Source organism: Pituophis catenifer, unplaced genomic scaffold (genome assembly GCF_029215685.1).
Source record: "Pituophis catenifer annectens isolate HBS135680 unplaced genomic scaffold, rPitCat1.0.hap2 SCAF_1, whole genome shotgun sequence".
In the NCBI taxonomy this organism is placed as follows: Eukaryota; Metazoa; Chordata; class Lepidosauria; order Squamata; family Colubridae; genus Pituophis; species Pituophis catenifer.
Genome location: NW_027256881.1, coordinates 178418680 through 178438788, shown reverse-complemented (window position 1 = coordinate 178438788; position 20109 = coordinate 178418680). Strand labels below are relative to the sequence as shown.

General features: G+C 35.8%; 1 protein-coding gene across 1 annotated transcript in view; it reads left to right on the top strand.

The window, feature by feature from the left end:
• Window positions 1-20109, top strand: part of PARD3B (par-3 family cell polarity regulator beta) — a 582830-nt gene that overhangs the window by 228738 nt on the left and 333983 nt on the right. Inside the window, exon 11 of the mRNA XM_070933224.1 lies at window positions 4769-4954. Within this exon, the coding sequence (XP_070789325.1) occupies window positions 4769-4954 (186 nt within the window). The remainder of the gene's footprint in view (window positions 1-4768; window positions 4955-20109) is intronic.

Here is a 20109-nt window from a genome sequence, read left to right as displayed (position 1 = left end):
AACTTGTTTGCAAATCCTGGGAACTTTGGCCTTACCAGGGAGTTCCAGGAAATGAAGTTATAGAAGAAGCACCTGGAGTGCTAGGGGAAGAAGACTAGGATTGAACTTGACTGAACATGGGTAGAGTGAGCCAATCATATCAATAAGGGCAGATGTAGGCAGTAAGGAAGATGACCTTAATGAAGATATGCAGGATCCATTGCCTAGGCAAAAGGGGCTGAAGCATTCTTTAATTCTAAATGAGTTAACATTGGGAAGTGGCTCAGGTGGATGATTTTCTAATTCATTGAACAATAAGAAAGAGGAGATACAGAACAGCTATGCAAAATTCCGTTGTTATAACAATATCAATAAAAATAATTTTATCCTATCTGTGGAGTTGATTTCCTAGTCTGAAGTGTCTAATTGGATGGATAACAGACTTGCTCCCTTATGGGAGAGATGAGTAGGAAGATTTGCCCAACAGCCCCAGTGAGTCCATCACATAACACTTTATTGACAAAGTTGTTCAAATTCACTTAGGCCAGGACTTTGCCTTGATGGGTCTGAGGAGGAATAGCCTCCTTAAGATTTTGACAACATCCTCCTGTTTGCTTTTAGGAAGGCTAATGATGATGAATTCAAGATCTTGATGAATTCAAGATCTTTCAACCTGTAAGAGCTATTGCCACTAATTATGGATTATGGGTTGATTTCTGTATTTTATTACTTGCATGTTTTAATGTTATCTTATATTTGTAAAGCAAACCACCAGGAATTATTTGGAAAGTAGGAGTATATAAAACAATAAATAAACCAGCAAATGAACAAACAAACTAGCTTTAAAAGATTGACTTTTAAAGATCCACGTATGTGGATTAAAAAACAACAACCTTATATCATGTCCATGATGGGCTGAATGAGGATGCTGTGATACTACATTTATACAAAGGGGAAAAAAAAAAAGGCTGGCTATGCCATAGCTCTTACACATGGCTAAGGTAGAAATATGGAGCCTAGTCCTTGTCCTGATGCTTTACACTTTGAATATTCTGAATGCTGTGGAGAAAAAATTAGACATGGACTATTGTCTGTCACTGCAGATGGTCTAAAGCACTTTAGAATATACTACACGGGTGTCAAAGTTGCAGCTTCACATTCCCATCACGTGACGTATTGCAGTGTTTTCCCCTTCATGGAACTGGGGTGGGCATAGCCTGGGTGTGATGCATCTGACCCGTGGGTCGCCAGTTTGACCCCTGTACTAAGGAAACAAAGATGGTGGTGCTGAGCAGGAAGCATTATTCAATATTTCGTGACAGATGAATCAAAATATGGATGATGTTTTCCTAAATAAGAGTAAACCAGAGAAGATATTGTGCTAATAAGAAAAGCAGAATATCTGAGGGAAAGATAACACTGATCTACAAATTTTGGGAAATTATTGATTTCCAAGATAAAATGTGTTAACTTTACATATTTTGATTTGATGAATTAGAAAACAGGTGATAAAGGTGCTGATTGGCTAAAGTTTTCAAGATATTTCACAATAAAGATTTATACACAAGCGAGTATATTTGCCTACAAGGGAGGGAGGTGTCTAATGATCATGATGCCTTGTAACTTCTCAACAAAATACAGTAGAACAATGAAAATGGTACCACATGGAAGTGTATACATTTATCTTCACTTTGAGAACAGCAAGGCAAATGACTATGAAAAACATGTGGAAAATTTGCTTAGATCTTGTAAAGCAGCGGTCACCAACTGGTAGTCCGTGGACCACTGGTGGTCCATGAGAAAATTTTGGTGGTCCGCAGAAAAGTTATTTGCATTTTTATATTGCACTAAATCACGGGTCGTCAAACTACAGCCCCTGGGACAGATACGTGCAATGAATGTTTGTGTTGCTGCAGAGAGACTCCCCCTTCAGGATCTTTTTGTGCTGGTTGGAGGGGGGCAGAAATTCCGACTCGGGGTCTGCTTCAGCCTCCTGATACGGGGCTTTCGACGAAGGATGGAGGGAAGTGCAACTGGTGGCAAAAAGCCAAAGGGCCTTGTTCCAGTGGGACTGCATCATGGCCTGGAACTGGCTGACCATCTCAGCTTGCTGAGTCTCCAGGCACCACTACCTAGCCTTGCACTCCCTCAGGTCTTCCCTCAGTTTGGAAAGCCTATGCTTGTAATCCTCAGTAAGGTGCTTCTGCTGAGCCTCCTTCTCGGTCAGATCCAATTTGAACTGAGCCAGCTGTTTTGCCAACTCATGGTGGCTGCGTAGCTCCAACAACTGCTTCCTGTTGGGGCCCTGAGGAGCCCAGGCCAGCAGGTGAGGAGTGGCTGGGAGGGGAGTGGCGAGTAGAGGCCGGAGAGGCACCCCTCGACGTGAGTGACATTGAGTTGGCCACGTCCACTCAGTCACATGACCATCTAGCCACCCCCCACCCAGCCAGTCTTTAGGCAGATCATATTAGTGGTCCATGGGATTTAAAATTATGAATTTAGTGGTTCCTGAGGTCTGAAAAGTTGGTGACCCCTGTTGTAAAGCACTTGGTGCAAACATGTCACTAAAAATTCACTTCGTACACTCGCATTTAGACTATTTCCTTTTGAACTGTGGGGAAGTGAATGATGAGCATGGGGAGAGATTCCACCAGGATATCACAGGCATGGAGAAAAGATACCGAGGGAAATGGAGTCTGTCTATGCTTGCCGATTACTGCTGGAATCTCCCCAGGGATGATCCTACTGCAGTTCACAACAGAAAAGCCAAAAAGCGCAATTTAGATACCAAATGAAGATGGAATCTTGTCATTTAATCTGAAATTAGAGCTTGTCAGTTTTTCATGCAAAAAGCATGAAAATGTTACATGAAAAACCAATACATGAATGGAAAGTTATGTTATTGCTATCAATAAAAAGATAAATTTATAATGATTGGTGTGGCACCATTCTCATTGTTCTATCACATTTTGAAGAAAAGCTGTGGAGCATAATCACACATCCCTGTCGTAATTTTGAATTATTTTGATGCAGTTTTGACCTGAAGCTGTATCTTGGAAACTGGAGCCAATTAATATTCAGGACTTAATTTTCCTTTATTAGTGACCCAATTCTGGTAAAATTAAGCTACTTTCATTTCTGAGGCTTTCTCCTTGTAGACCAGTGTAATTTGGAAAGGAGAGAAGGTGCTGAATATTACAGTTTATATTTAATTCACACAAAATTTGGAATGATTTCCATAAAATTCTTCAGATAGTCAAGGAGGAAGGGATCAACAAAGCAATTATTATGAGGCATTCATAATAATTCTTTCTCTGATTCACTTATTTTCACTTGATAATCATTGTTGTGGTTTATGACAGGACAGCTCACAGCTGACATCATGAGGCTTATACTATCAGCAGATCTATTTTATACTAGACAGTCATTGTTTTTTATTAAAATAATTTCAAGCTTTCATATGGTACAATATATTAGTGCATTTCAGTGTACACCTTATTTTCTAAAATACTAATTATACAATTCTGCCTTTAAATGTTTAAAATGTACATAGTGTACATGTTCTTTCATTTTTGAGACTAGCTTTGGATATAGAAAAAAAGTAGAGATAGGCTGTTAGATTATATAACAGCATATTATTAATATCAACATCAAATCATTTTTGTTTTCCAATTAAACAGAATGCATTCATTAAATAAATGAAATATTTGTTCTTGTTATATACGAATTGACGTTTATAGTTCAGTAGAGCCTGACTTTTTCTCTTTCTTTGAAATAACATGCTTTTCAAATTGAAGACTTGTTGTTTATTTTTGTTTTTCACAGGAACAAAAATAAACAGTTTTAATTTGTAATATTGGTAGATGTATTATTGCTCACTGATATGAGTGGCATTTCCATAAAGGAAGTTCTAAGAAAGTGAAATCCCATAAATATTACTTTTATAGATTGAGTTTCTTACCGGATTCTTGATTGTAGGAATCATAAAGTGAGTGTAAGAAATTTGAAAAAGTAGCAATAAAAATGGCTGTGAAATACATCATATGCAATAAAGCTTGTCAATAAAAGAAAGGGAGAAAGATTTGCAGTGTCCCTACTGTCTTCCTTCTGCCTGAAATTTTTGGGCATAAAAAATAGAATGCACTGTTTATTAACATGTTAATTAAATAGAAAACTGCATAAAATAGTGTATGTTGTAGACTCATGTTAATCTAGGGTAGTAAGCATAAACTTTCACTGTTAGTTGGGGAAAATGCTAACACGTCTAAAATAATCAATTGCCCTATAATAGTAAATATCAATAATGTGATGATCAACATATTTAAAATATTTAACCATTATAATGAATTGACATGCTGTGCATGCTATAAATGATATGAAACAGTTGATGGCTCTAATTCATCTCATCACCAGAATTCTCTGCTGTTCTTGTATGGCATCATAGTTCTTTCCCCTGCTAATGCTATCACTCTTGTTAATGACTCAGAGAATACATGACTGCATTCAATGATTCCTTCAGGGCTGTATGATAAAAAGTTAGTTTGCCTCTGTATCACTTTTTACTTCTAAAATGCAAAAATTTGAAATACTTTGAAATAAATATTGTTTAACCTACCTTTCCAGACAGACTTTTCATTCTGCTTCCCAATTAAAATGTAGTTAAAATTAAAAACATTCTCTGTCTCTTGAGGTATTCCTCTCCATTCTTAATCTTGTATGATCAGAGGAAAAAAAGTACTTACTTGCTATTTTTAGTCAACATGTTTTGCTTTCTCTGTTCATCCAACAGAAAGGAGAACCATGTTGCAACATTTTTTCATTCGAGGCAACAGAGCAATTGACTTTTGAAATTCCTTTGAATGATTCGGGTTCAGCTGGACTTGGTGTGAGCTTGAAAGGCAACAAATCTCGAGAGACAGGAGCAGATCTTGGAATTTTCATCAAATCTATCATCCATGGTGGTGCTGCATATAAGGTATTTTATTTATATTACTTTCATCTTGAATATGATGAAATTCCAATTAGTTCGGTATGATCTGTAATTATTTTGATATTGGCTCTTGGGAACATCAGATAGGAATTTTCCATATTACCCAAAAATACCTTGTTTTGGATATATTTTGAACATGAAACTAAAATAAACTGAGATTGTTATATCATTTTTGTTTAGTTTAATTTATCAAATACTTTTACTAACATTATCTTTTACTAACATTAGTTTATCTTAGCTTACCTTAGCTAAGGTAACCTAATATTACCTTAGTAAGAAATATACATAAATGTATATATCCTATTTCATATACCTTTCTATTATATAGTATTAACAACTACATTTGTTATTTTGATGCTAAATGAAGTTATTTCAATCCTTTTGAATCTTAAAATATTTTTTGCTCTTTTTGGAAAGGATGAATAAGTAATATTTTTTATAGGGATGAGATAAATTATTGTTTTACGTTTCAGTGAAAGGTATTTATATATTGTGGAATGCACCTTAGCAAATAGCAATATTGGAAAATGTTTGCACTTATAGAGTAGGTTCCTTGAGTTTTCATGTTTTAATTAAAAGATTCACACATGACAAACTTGTCTTAAATATCAAGTCACTAGGGCACTTGCATGAAAATACGCAACACAGATGGAGCCATAAATCAGCACAAAAGAAATCAAGAGTCTCATTTCTAAGTTTTAAAAGAAGTAATTTATCTAGTCCATGAATTCAAAAAGTATATTTTCTGTCGGCACAGAAAATTAAAATAGCTTGATTATATTTAAATAAATAAAACCGTACTGTGGAATTAATTATATTAAAGGCAACATTAAAGACAAAAATGTAGAAAGTGAGAGGAGGAAGAGGAGGAGGCAGCAATGATGAAGATCTGGATTTTTTTTTTTATCATGTAGTGCTGTTACAAGAGACGGGGTGGCTCAGTGGCTAAGATGCTGAGCTTGTTGATCGAAAGATTGGCAGTTCAGCGGTTTGAATCCCTTGTGCCGTGTAACGGGGTGAGCTCCCGTTACTTGTCCCAGCTTCTGCCAACCTAGCAGTTCAAAAGCACGTAAAAAATGCAAGTAGAAAAATAGGGACCACCTTTGGTGGGAAGATAACAGCGTTCCATGCGCCTTTGGCATTTAGTCATGCCGGCCACATGACCACGGAGACGTCTTCGGACAACTCTAGTTCTTCAGCTTTGAAATGGAGATGAGCACCATCCCCTAGAGTCAGGAACAACTAGCACATATGTGCAAGGGGAACCTTTACCTTTACCTTACTACAGAGATCCCAAAAGATTAATTAACCCCAATCAACCTTCCATCATTTCTCAGACACATTGATACCCAGACATTTAGTGACCCCATTTTGACCCTCAGCCATTTATTGATTTCTTAGATATAACTCTTGGGTGTCAATATTGACCACTTTTAGGAACCCTGCATTCCACTATAATACCCCAGGTGCCCTCCTGGTTGTTGTCCAAATATATACTGCAGCTATGTAGTTATGCATGTAGTACTGTTACAAAGCTATACTATTGGCTATATTATTTGTTTATTTATGAATGGAGAATGAATGGATCTAAATACCTGAAAATTTACAAATTCTATCTTATTGATTTAATAGTATAAATGTGATTTTTAAAACGTTTTCAGTTCCTGAAGATTTTATTTCCCTTAAAAACAGTTGTTTCAAAAATGCATGTTTCTTTACTTTTGAGGAAAGATAATTTCCAATATAATTTATGCATTGTAGGATATCTATGAAGTAATATTAAATAAATGGTAAGTGTCCAGTACTCGTTTAGATTTATCTCACTTTCCTCAAGTTAATCATCCATATTTTTGTATTTAAACATTTATTTGCAACAATAGGTTTTAGCAAAATACTGTACATATAAAATTATAGCAATCATATCCGTTCAATACATCCCCATAGTATTAACATCACTGTTTGTCAAGGTGTGCTTTTGTGTCTTTCTTGCAAACAATCCAAACAATTTTTTTGTTACATGTTTATGCCTTCAATATAAAATAGATTTTTTTTTCCTTCTAAACTAAATTGATTCAATTGGGTTAACAAGGGTGTGATGAATCTAGTTCTGGGTTCTTGTTAAAGTTTGCAGTGTAATCTTCCATCTATAAATTACTACATAAACGTGTGTATTTGGTAATCCTTTATATCTCCCATCCATATAAGCTGTTTGAAAGTGAAGTTCTTTAAAGGGAACAGGGGAACAACATTCTCAGGGAATCTGATGTAAGAGACTGTAAATATTATGACATTCCTTATCTTTCTTTAAAAAGTTGCTGCCACTTATTTAACTTACATATCTGCTCTCTATCTTGGATAAAATCTTTAAAAAATAAGTGGTATCTCAATAATATATAATACTTTATGTCACTCAGACGTTCCTGATCTAACAAGAATTGTGTGAGTAGAACAGATTCATCCATCTATTCTCAATACATTTTTCATGAAGGCATTATTTTTTCAGATTAAGTATGATAACTTAATAGGCATGATAACTAGTTTCCTATAATATAAAACTATTGCTTTCTTTACCCTTATATTTATTAATGGAAGGGATCTAATCTCAATATTGTTGCAGATATGATCTTCCAAATTTAACCTGGACCACTTCTAATTCTTCTAGTTTATTGAAATCCCAAATTGGAGCCCCATATATATCAATTGTAATATTGTTTTACCTCCAAAAGATCCTATGCCAACTGTCCTCTTTTTGAGTAGAAGATGGAGCAAATGGTTTTCATTGATCTCATAACCATTGTTCTTGTTCATGTGGTATGAATCATCCATATCATGTATATGCACATAAATGTATAATCATATTCGTGTTCTTAAACGTTGACATTTGTTTATGAATATTTGACATGGAGTTTTTATTTTTGAATTACCTGATAATAAATAAACAGAACAGAACTGAGAAGAAAATTATGCATTTAACCACTGGAATTTAAATTGTTCCCATTAGTGCTTCTTAATATTATGAAATAATTTATTTTAACCCCAAATTAAAATTGTAACGTGGATGTTGTACTATTAAATTTAGACTTGTAGATCATTTCGTTTCTTGTTTAAATGTTTCAAAACTAGTATCTTTGGTGTGGTGTAATAATCTAAGTCTGTTCTCAGCCACATTATCCTGTGACTGGTTATTGACAAATTTGGTTCTATCATGATTAGGAACATAGTTTTTCCAAGAATATTGGAATTAGATATTTTTATATACCACACAAAGCTTTTTAGTACATCAACTCTATTTCTTACTCATATACACTTTAATATATCAATTCTTTTATCCATGGAAATATATAGTTTATTTTTAAAGATAAACTTTAAAAAATAAAAGCAAAGTTTTGGACAGAAACTTGCTTTTCCATTTGCTAAAAACCTTTTCATTCCATTATTCTCCTCTTTGTTTTCACAAGCAATAAGCACTACGTTGTTTGAATTTAATATATCTGATCTCTCTTACTCTGATAAGTAGCTCAAGGAACTTTCCCCCAAACCAAACGTATTGAAGAATATGGTGTTTGAGAAGATTAAGCTGGGACTTCTATGTGTGTAGAGTTCAGGGTACAACTAGTCATCTAAATGCTTCACAATATCAATTTTAAAGAGGCTTGGTATGGTCACCAATGCATTTCATGTTTTTCGCTGCTACTGTTTGAATGCAATTTTTTTTCTTTTTATTTTGTTGGTTTTAATAAATTACATTAATTGAAATCATTTTTACAGATAATTTATAAAAGAGAAGAGAATTTGAATGTGAAGCTACCCTGATACATGGTTTTTCAAAATGTCTTGGGATAGTATCCAAAAAAGAGGTTAATGCTATATTTGCAGGAAAAGAAATACTGTTCTTACTTATATGGGGCTCCCCTTGAGGAGCACCCGGAGCACCCGGAGGCTCCAACTGGTCCAGAATGCGGCCGCGCGGGTGGTGATGGGAGTGATGTGGTGCTCCCATGTGACCCCCCTCCTGCGCGAGCTGCACTGGCTCCCAGTGGTCTTCCGGGTGCGCTTCAAGGTTTTGGTTACCACCTTTAGAGTGCTCCATGGCTTAGGACCAGGGTACTTACGAGACCGCCTTCTGCCACCAGTAGCCTCTCACTGACCAGTTCGCTCCCATAGAGAGGGGCTCCTCAGGGTGCCGTCGGCCAAACGATGTCGACTGGCGGCCCCCAGGGGGAGAGCCTTCCCTGTGGGGGCACCTGCCATCTGGAACGAGCTCCCCCCTGAGATACGGAGGATCCAAGACTTATGCATCTTCCGCCGTGCCCTAAAAACGTTTTTATTCCAACAGGCTGGTCTGGCCTAACACTCCCTTTTAAATTGGGTTTTAAATGTTTTTTAGATAAATTGGATGTCTTAATTTGTTTTTTGAGCCTAAATTATTTAATCTGTTTTTAATAGTTTTTAACTTTTGTATGTCTTTGTATTTTATTTTGGCTGTCCACGCCCTGAGTCCTTCGGGAGTAGGGCGGTATACAAATATGATAAAATAATAATAATAAAAAATAATAAAGAAAAATTGATGTTTTGTAAAATGACTGCTCTTGCAGTTGCTGGAAGTAACTTATTCATTGTGAAGAATAAGAATACCTCTTATAATAATGGAAAGCTCAAAACAGTGGATATGTATTGAATTTATTGAAGCTATGGATTTTAGAGATGAACACTTTAAAACTTGTAGCTTACTTTGTTAAATTGATTTCCTTCATGTCATAAACAGGCCTATTTTTGTTAAATTGATTTCCTTTATGTCATGTCACCACTTATTTTTGGTGCCTCCAGAGTCTTCAGATTCCTTAGTTTGGAGAGATGATGTATGAAAGTAGTTATGAGGATTTGCATTGGTTTATATGCACTTGCTACTGATGCCTTTATGGGTATCAATAGTCCATAAAGATGCAGCAGAAGCTACAGTATTTAACAAGCAACATACTAAGAGGTGCCTATGCAAAATCTGGTATCATTTTTTCAATATGTATCAGATATTAAATACATGGATTTGATTATACTTGAAAAAAAATCTGGCAGCAGCAAGATCTGCAAGATCTCACTGCTTTAGTCAGAATGATGAAAGCAATATTTTAGTGTCATATTGCAAGCTCCTCCCCAATGGGGCATGTGTGAGATTTTGTGACAAATGTAGAAAACGAGTGAGGCTTTCATCACACTGCTGCTTTCATCAATCTGAACCTTCCATTGCCTCCCTTGTGAGTGCAACTGCCTGACAGCAAGTACAGATTATATACTAACAGATGTATTTAATCTGGAAAGACAGCCTTGAGACTGATTATGAGCAACCACAGACACAAGGACTGCAGTATGTTTTATTCTCCTTTTCTTTCTGTTTCTTTTTTTGGTAACATCCTACATATTGAATTGTTCATTATTTGAAAGTTTGGAAGCTCTTTTCTTTTAACATTAAGCTGGAATGGTATTAAACTTGTCTCAGATGGTAGACTAGATTGAACAAATCTCTTTCAGAATTTTTCAGAATGAAGACTTCTTCAAGTTTGTTCAGGAGTAATTTTTTTTCAACAGTTTCAGATTCATGTTTTGCAGTAAAAAATAGCAGAATCCATGAAAGGTCTTGCATAATTGTAAGCGCTAGTGGTTGAAAGGCCTGATCTAGTAAGCTATCAGCTTCAGAAGTCAGCAGTCAATCAATCAAGCAGTTCTCCTGGACTTGCTACCCCTGCTCGAAGAGCAGGTGACTGTCATGGCCAGGAAAGCTTTGCACAGCTATGAGTTATGCACTGGGTTACGCCCATTTCTGGACCAATGTGCCCTTTCTCACAGTCACCCACACTCTGATCACCTCCCATCTGGAGGTTTGTAATGTGTTTGCAATGGAACTGCCTTTGAAGAGTAGTTGGAAGCTTCAGTTGGTTCAAAATGGTAAGTTTTATTAGTTTCCGACGGTTGTATCTGGACTAAACTCTAAACTACCCCTGTTGCATCCAGATATCAAACAAAACATCATTTACTTCTATTTTCTGAAATCTGCCTACATTTGTAAAGTTCTTTGTCTGCCTTTCTGCTAGGCACAAAAGAACAGGACCACACTTGAAATTCCAGTTAAACTGATTTATTACTACTCGTGTATGCATAAGAATCTACTCTGGTGATAGATAAGGATCAATGGGATTCATGAGGATTAGACTTAGTCAGTGGTGAGATTCAAGTAATTTAACAATAGGTTCTCTGCCCTAATGATTTCTTCCAACAACCAATTTGCCAAACCGCTCAGAAAGCTAACAACCGGTTCTCCCGAAGTAATGCGAACTGGCTGAATCCCACCACTGGACTTAGTCCATTTGTGACTATGTAGAGACTCTAGGCTGTTACCTTTTTTGACTCCACCCTCAGGTTCTGCCACATCTTCACTTAAAACTTTCTTTATAATTAACTGCAATACTAAACATCACTAAATCACTTGTAGATTGAGCCAGTGCATTTGCTCAGTCTGAAACAGGACACTAATGAAAAAGAGCTTTATTATTTGTCAATTCCTAAACATATTGGGAATATAATTGCCTTGTATTTTATATCTGTAAAAAAAAAAAAATCCAAATCATACAATATTCTCTTGCAGTTGAAACCCTTGAGCATTGATTTAAGCCAATCTTGAGTGGAAGGTTTGTGTGCTGACAGTTCTCTTCATCCATTGATCAAAATCTAAAAAGATTAGAGGCAGGCTAATGTGACCCCTATTTTCAAAAAGACAAAAAGAAAATATGACTTACACTAATGATAGGCCTTTGAGTTTACTGAGTACCTCAAGCAATTGTATGCTAGAAGATTCACTGTTACAGGAACTGGACATGACTAGTCTAGTGAAGAGAAGGACCAGGAGAGACATGATAGCAGTGTTCCAATACTTGAGGGGCTACCACAGAGAGGAAGGGGTCAAGATATTCTCCAAGGCACCTGAAGGCCAGACAAGGAATAATGGATGGAAACCGATCAAGGAGAGATTTAACCTAGAAATAAGAAGAAATTATCTGACAGTGAGAACAATCAACTAATGGAACAGCTTGCCTTAAGGGAGCTTCATCACTGAAAGCTTTCAAAAAGAGACTGGATTGCCATCTGTCAGAAATGATGTAGGGTCTCCTGCTTTGGCTCGAGGTTGGACTAAATGACCTACAAGATCCCTTCCAACTCTGTTATTCTGTTATACTACATATGGCTCAGACATTCATACTGCAAAACCAGTAAGCTGGCAGGATTTAGGGTTGAATAAGTGATAATTGATCACTCTGTCAATATATCATTAAAAACAGCTCATTTTTTGGGGTTGCCTATCAATTTTATAAAGTAGTGCTGCCTAATCCACTGGATATATAGTCTAAATTTTCAAAATTGCATGTTGAAGTTCAAAAATGTATTAATGTGTAATTCCTGTTGAAATCAATAGAAGTAGAAGTACAATATAAAATACTGTCTATAAAATTGAACTTTAGATTTTAAAGCTTTTGTATTATGATTGCTAATTGGACAATTGGGGTTTCTGTTTTATATTTTGCTAGGTATTTTATTGTGTTATTGTTGTACAGTATGTTTACCAGAGGGATTAATGTTAAGCAATAGTACTAGTAGTTTATTGAATTGATACATTCCTGTTACCTTATCAATAAAATAAAATAAAATAAGATAAAATACAGTACACAGTCTAGTTCCAAAATAAAATAGGAGGAAATAGAATGATGAAATACATATGTGACAATACAAGGAGTCAGTAATCAGAGAAATGAATCTCCCTTACAGGGTACCCCAAATATTAAGAAATAAATAGAGCAGAATATGATCTCATAGTTGCATCCTAATGACTACACATAGAGAAGAATTTCCTGGCTTCCCTTTATTACTGAACATTCATGTTGCATCAGAAACTAATACTAAATAGAGGAAACCATTGCTGTCCCTTCTTCCATTGACCATTGTGGGATGGAACCAATATCCCCCAGGGATGTTGGAGGGAATAGGAACATGCACCATCTTATTGTTGCCATTATTTTGATGATCCATTTCTGAATCAGAACCAACATCCTTAAGAACTAATTCACCTAAGAATAAGAGTAAAGTTGAGAACCAGTTTTCCCAGGCCAATGATAGTAGTTACATACTACAATGAAGTCTTAGCTTCTAAACCACCATGTGCATATCAAACAGTCTATTAATTAATGGGAGGGGAGGAAGACAATACAAATCAATTTAAACCATAGTAGATATAAGAAGGAAAGTGGATGTAGATTAGATGTGAGCAGTCAATTGTTTTATGAGCTGTGGTGGTGCAGTAGTTAGAATCAATGGTGGGTTTCAAATTTTTTTTTACTACCGGTTTTGTGGGTGTGGCTTGGTGGGCGTGGCATGCCTTGGTGGGCGTGGCAGGGGAAGAATACTGTAAAATCTCCATTCCCTCCCCACTCCAGGGGAAGGATACTGCAAAATCTCCATTCCCTCCCCACTCCAGGCGAAGGTTACTGCAAAATCCCCATTTCCTCCTGATCAGTTGGGACTCAGAAGGCAGAGAATAGATGGGGTCGGGGCCAGTCAGAGGTGGTATTTACTGGTTCTCTGAACTACTCAAAATTTCCGCTACCGGTTCTCCAGAACAGGTCAGAACTTGCTGAAACCCACCTCTGGTTAGAATGCAGTACTGCAGGCTAATTCTACTGACTGCCAGCAATTTGATTCTCATCAGCTCAAGATTGACTCAGCCTTCCATCCTTTTGAGGTTGGTAAAATGAGAACCCAAATTGTTGGGGACAATATGCTGTAAAGTGCTTAGAGAGGGCTGTAAAGCACTGTGAAGTGGTATATAAGTCTAAGTGCTTTTGTTATTGCTATTGATTTCATTTTTGTTTGCAGTAAAAATTCTTATCTACATGAATCATATCTGTAGGATCTCTCCCATACTCTCTTTCTCTCCCATACTTCTTTAATACAAAGAAGGTTGAGAGAGCCAGACTATGGCCTTGATGTCCTTATAATAGACTAATTTGCATTGATTGTTCTTCCCTCCAGTGAAGCTAGCAAAACAATTGTCTATCAACTCCTGACATCACGGATAACAGACTGTAGGTTTCATGTAACAGATAGAAACAAACAACTGCTGGAACAGATACAATCAAACAACTGTTGAAATCTCCCCTCTGAGAAAGGAGATAATCAGAAGGCAGAAATAATTACATCTGATCAACTCTTAAATTCAGAGAAATTAATAGGAGGCCAAGCAAGAACTGATAACATGTTAGAAAATCAATCCTTTTTGCCACAAATCCATCAAATGATGAAATCAATAGATGACTCAATTTTTCAGTTTGCACATTATTAAGCATATACCCCAGGATCCTTCAACCTGTTTCCAGCATTATTAAAAGCATTAATGATCCATGGAAGAAGAAACCAAAGAAACCAATATAAGGTACAAAAGGAGGAATAAAAGTTTCTATTATAACACCCAATGCCAAATTCTTTAGTGGTGAAGGCCACTCAAGGAAAATTGCAATGTTGAATTAGTAATACAGGCTAGATACCATGGGCAGATGAACCTCTACCATGACAGCTCTCCTCTTCAGAATTTCCAACCATCTGGTGCCCTTGGCAAGCTATCAACTGTTTCTGTGGAAAAAGAATTCCCCGTTTTCATTATTTTCCAACAGATAAGGAAGAGCTAACCTTGATATTCAAGCAAAAGCTATCCGTTTCTCAGAACAACAGATAAATTTTGCCAGCTATGTAGCTGACTGTATTGCAAATTCAGTAGGAAGGAAAATAGCCTTTGAGACAAAATACCTGGCTGTGGTAAGGCCTATTCTCAGCAGTCCCTAACTGTACTGAGGACTATACTTTTGATGGAGAGAATCTCTCCAAGTCATTTCTAGGTCACTTCCTAGTGGCACTTTAACTCTCAAACTTTCCACTTTGAAAAAAAAAAATTAGTATTTAATTTCTTAGTTACCACTCTCATGCTGAACTGAAATGCTCTGTAAAAATAGGCTCAGGGGCAGAATTTAGAAAAGAACAGGTAATCAAAATTCCAAGCTAAAAATTCATTATACATATATAATGTGAAGTGACTATATTGGAAATAAACTACTTCTAGATGTTACTGTCGAAAGTGTTCAAGATAATTAACATTATTTCAGAAGCTAATTTAGCTCCACTGTCCCAATGTGTTTGTCAATACATTGTTGACATGCAAACATTGTAACTTATTTGAATGTATCTGAAAATATCTTGTGGAATGTTGAATGTGACTGATTAGTAGAAATATAATAAGTTTCCAAGATTTATAGATGTTTGTAATATATCAAGGGGGCAATGTTTTGATGCATGATGGTTGGGTCAATCTACTGTATCTCTTTCCAAAACATGTTTTAGTAGTTTAATATGGTTGTTAGATGACATCATTAGTTCCCTCATTAATAAAGTAAAATAAAATAAAATGTTCCTTAATTTTCTAATCCATTTGTTCTTACTTTTCATTTTCTCCTTAGGTACTGGGTTTGGTACATTACTATTATAACAGCTTCAATGTCTGTTTATTAAAATAGATAGAGAGACAGACTTGGCAGCAATGTAACATGAATATATCGAATGCCTTACGGGGATATTAGAATTGAAAATACACATTTTATGGACTGCTAAGACATATGAGAGATGTAAGCAACTCTGACAAGTGCTTATAGAAAACTCTTAATGAATGCATGATTGAATCAAATTCATTGTAAGCAGGCTAATGGTTTTTCAATGCTACTTCCTCATCTGTGAGACCTTTTGAACTGTAGACCCTTTTAATCCATATTAGGTTTCTTCAAATGTATGTCATCATTGTGAATAATTTGAGTTGCAATGTCTCTAAGAGTTTTAAAAAATAAAATAATGATTGATATATCAATTGCTATTCTGCTATGTATTTCAGACCTAGAGCTATAATCCTCTAGATTTTAAATACGTAGTCACATAAAGGTAATTTTTTACAACCTAAAATAATTTCAAAAATTAATTCCTATTAGTTTGTCTTTTTTCATGTTATTTCTCTTTATTCTATGAGTTAAGTGCTTTTTGCCCAGCAAATAAGAACTGAGCATTTTGGTGGTACATACCTCATGCCAACATTAATATGCACATTTGGTTAATGCTGTCTGATGGCTTAATTAACATTTCAGATTCTCTTAAAAATGTAAGAATAAATGATGGCATAGTTCATTTTAAAAGGCAACATAAAGAATACTAAAGATAGAAAAATTGTGTGCTGGCATCTTTTTACTTATCACATGTTTATGTTATTAAGGCAATGAGTGCCTTGGATATGGATGACACTATGACCATTTCAGGGTAGGGCTTTTTAAAAAATACACACAAGCTTTGTCCCTTTATATGATGACATTAAGAATTGGGATATGGTGTTTAAAGTCTTATGCAATTATATGTGTTGCCAGTTCCTGCAATCTTTTTTGTGGAGGAAAGATTGCAGGATAGGTTTCTCGATCAGAAACAAATGTCTGTTGTGCTTACTCAGTTCCCACTCTGGGCAACCTAGAATACTGTGGGATTTTTTAAATTTATAATTAAAAAAACAATGTTCTAATTAAATCAGTACAAAGAGGTAACATTTAAACAAACAAAGCAAAAGGCAGATGTTCCTAACCTGTCTTCTTTGTAGATAATTTCAAAGCTTGAGACAGCCACACATAATGACCCAACAAATATGCTTCTGGCTGTGAGAGGATTCTGAAAAGGCATTTTCTAAAGAATTGAAAGTCCAGGAAAACACTTTAAGGAGAGCACAGTCTTGGAAACAGTCTGGTCCTAAGTGATGTCAGTGTTTATACATAATGACTAGTACTTTGAATTGTTCCTGGAAACAGATCAGAATAATCTCTTCTCTACACCACCTGTAGAGGCCCTAAGCAATAATCTGGCTACAGGATTCTGTAGTTTCCAAACAAATTTCAAAGGCAGAACATTTTACTGAATGTTCCAAACAGAGCATAATTAAGGCTCAGATCATTGTATTTAATTCTGACATCTCCAGTAGCGCACATACATAACAAATCTAGGAGTACATTGAATCTTCAGATGTGAGACTTCAAAGAAAGTATGATTTCACCCCAAATTTCATTCCCTGAGCATATTTTTAGACTGACCAGGGAGATTTGTCTGGATTGCACTTCAGTTTAATTGCCTTTATCCAATTCATGGCCAACAACATAATATATTGATTTAGAGTTTAAATAGTTTGTTTAGATATCTTTTCTGTGTAATAACGACACCAACTCTAAAATTCTGGTTGTCAGATAATTTATGTTAGATTCCATCAAATACTCTATAAGAGCTGCGGTGGCGCAGTGGTTAGAGTGCAGTACTGCAGGCTACGTCTGCTGATCACCAGCTGCCAGCAGTTTGGCAGATCGAATCTCACAGGCTCAAGGTTGACTCAGCCTTCCATCCTTCCGAGTTCCGTAGAATGAGGACCCAGATTGTTGGGGGCAATATGCTGACTCTGTAGACTGCTTAGAGAGGGCTGTAAAACACTGTGAAGCGATATATAAATCTAAGTGCTATTGCTATAAAAAAATCTTGTCCTACCATGACAAAAAAAAAAAAAAAAAAAAGGCATATTTTCCAAGAGGACATGTTTATGTTTACAAAAAAAATTATTACGCTCAAAAAGTATGATTTTATATATAGTAATGCTTTCGCCTTGTATACATATATAGAAGTGAAGTCACAACAAGTTCTATTGAGTTTATTTCTGACCAGACTTGTACTTGGATGGTGGCTTTTATTGTATTTGCTAAGAAAATAATTTGGCATACTTTTGCTTTAATAGTCTGAAAAAGATGGAGGAAAAAGCCTAAGGCCATAATAGAATGAAGGGCCACTAAGTCTTACTGGTGCCAAATGATTGCCAATAAATGCCAGTAGACTTGTGAGTTTGAAAAGGAAGCTGACTCTGGATGCATTAAGGTGCTGCCTATTTCTATTTCTATTTCCTTCATCTTCCTCTTCTTTCTCCATCTGATGTTGGCCTATAGCTTCCTTGATAGACTGAGCAGGAGTTGGAATAACTAGCTTACTGAAGCCACCTATCGTCTTTGGCTTCTAACATGGAAAACTCAAGAAGAGGCAATTTATGCATTGGCAATGTATGTAAAAGAAGTAAACTGGATTCAATGAGGAGGCTGATGTAGCAGAACCTCCAGGCCTGAAAGAGTCATGATGTGAGCTACATGCACTACTGGGGAAGCTCTATAAGCTGATTTTGAATTACTTCTTGAAAGCTTCTGCATATCACTGGTCTTAGACCAGAGTTCCCCAACTTTTCTGGCTTTGTGGATTGGTGGGGAGAGGAGAGGGGATGGTTCCATGTGAGTGGTGGGCAAGTGCGCACATACAGCTCCATTTGTGTGAGCGACAAGCACAAACTCCTGCTGCTTGCACAAATAAAGCCCAAACGCATTTGTCCACTGCTCATGCAAGTGGGGATGTGCACGTGCACACTCACCTATCAGTTCCACGGCCTGGTTCTGAACGGGCTCAAGGCCCAGTAACGGGCCATGGCCTGGGCGTTAGGGACACCTGTCTTAGACTACTGAGAGAAAAACCTGGACATATTGTTCATGTATGCTTGGGCCTTTGATTTTTAGTGATGTTGGCTATAGATTTTTATTTTGTTTTAGAAAGGTTTGGAGAATTGTAATAAGAAGAACACTGTTGATTTTTTAAATTTATTAGAAGGAAACTTAAATTGTATTTTGCTATATCTTGATTACAGCAATGAGATATTCATTGTTTTGATATTTTCAGCAAGCTGCAACAAAATGCTTTGAGCAAATACAAGACTGCTGCTATCTTTAAATTCTTTATTAAACCAAGCTAGAGAGTCATTAATAAATATTACATTTCTGCTCATTTTCCTTGCCATTCAGATCAAATCAATCTTTTTATGGTCAAAGATCAGCATAAATGGAGGTTAGGGTAGAAGGAATTTTAAAGCACAAAAAATATAAAAAGAAAATTAAATAAGTTAAAAAATATAAAAACAAGTACCCATTGTTTTAAAACTGGATTCTGATATTATCCATCACATCCTTCTGTGCAACAATTGTAGTGACTATCTAAGCCATATATTCCATTCATAACCAAAACATGAAAGATACATACTCATCATGACTTTCAAATTAATTGTGAACAAAGTAGAAACAAATTAATTCTTTGCTTTAGCAGGTAATTATTACCATTTCTGTTGCATTTGTGTTCTTTTAAATATTCCAATTTTACCCACATTCTCGAAACTTTTAGTAGTGCTCAACATTTCTTCTCACACAAGAACCCCTGCTCCAACAGCTTGGACCACACCTTATTTCAAAAACATTATTAATTTTTAAACCTTTTTTTCTATCTTACTTTTAGGTTTCTTAGCAATAATACACTGGGAAAGTGCTGCGGGTGGTTATAATAACAAACTTCTCTTTGTGACATGTTTTCTTCTATGCATATTAAAAATAAAATCTGTAACTTTGGACTTGGATGACTAAGCTAATTATTTTAAAAATAGCTAATAGCTCTTGTCATTGGCACATAATTAATGGCTGTTACAAGTGTGCCATGCCTCTGAATTTTTTTTTCCTTTTTACATTCAGGTACACACACACACACACACACACACACACACACACACACACACACACAAAAACACAAACACAAACACACACACATGCACACAGAGAAAGATTCACACTTACAAATATTCCATTTAGGTGCTTTAAGTGATTTTTTTAAAAATTATACTATTATTATGTTTTAATGCTTTCATTTGCTGGTGTATGTGTAATAAAAATTGATTGGTTGATTGAAATAATATTTTTATAGAGAAAACTTTGTATTGTGTTGTTATATTGTTCAAAGGTCATGCATCAAAAAGTAAGGAAAGAAGAATATGACAACCAATGTGAACATTTAATATAATTTATATAATAAATTTTATCTGGGGGCTGACTTTTGTTATACTCCGGATGTCACAGTTGGGCATAAGGTTGAGAAATCCTGGGTTCTCAGAAATTGGTTCCTTTGGGGATTTACTA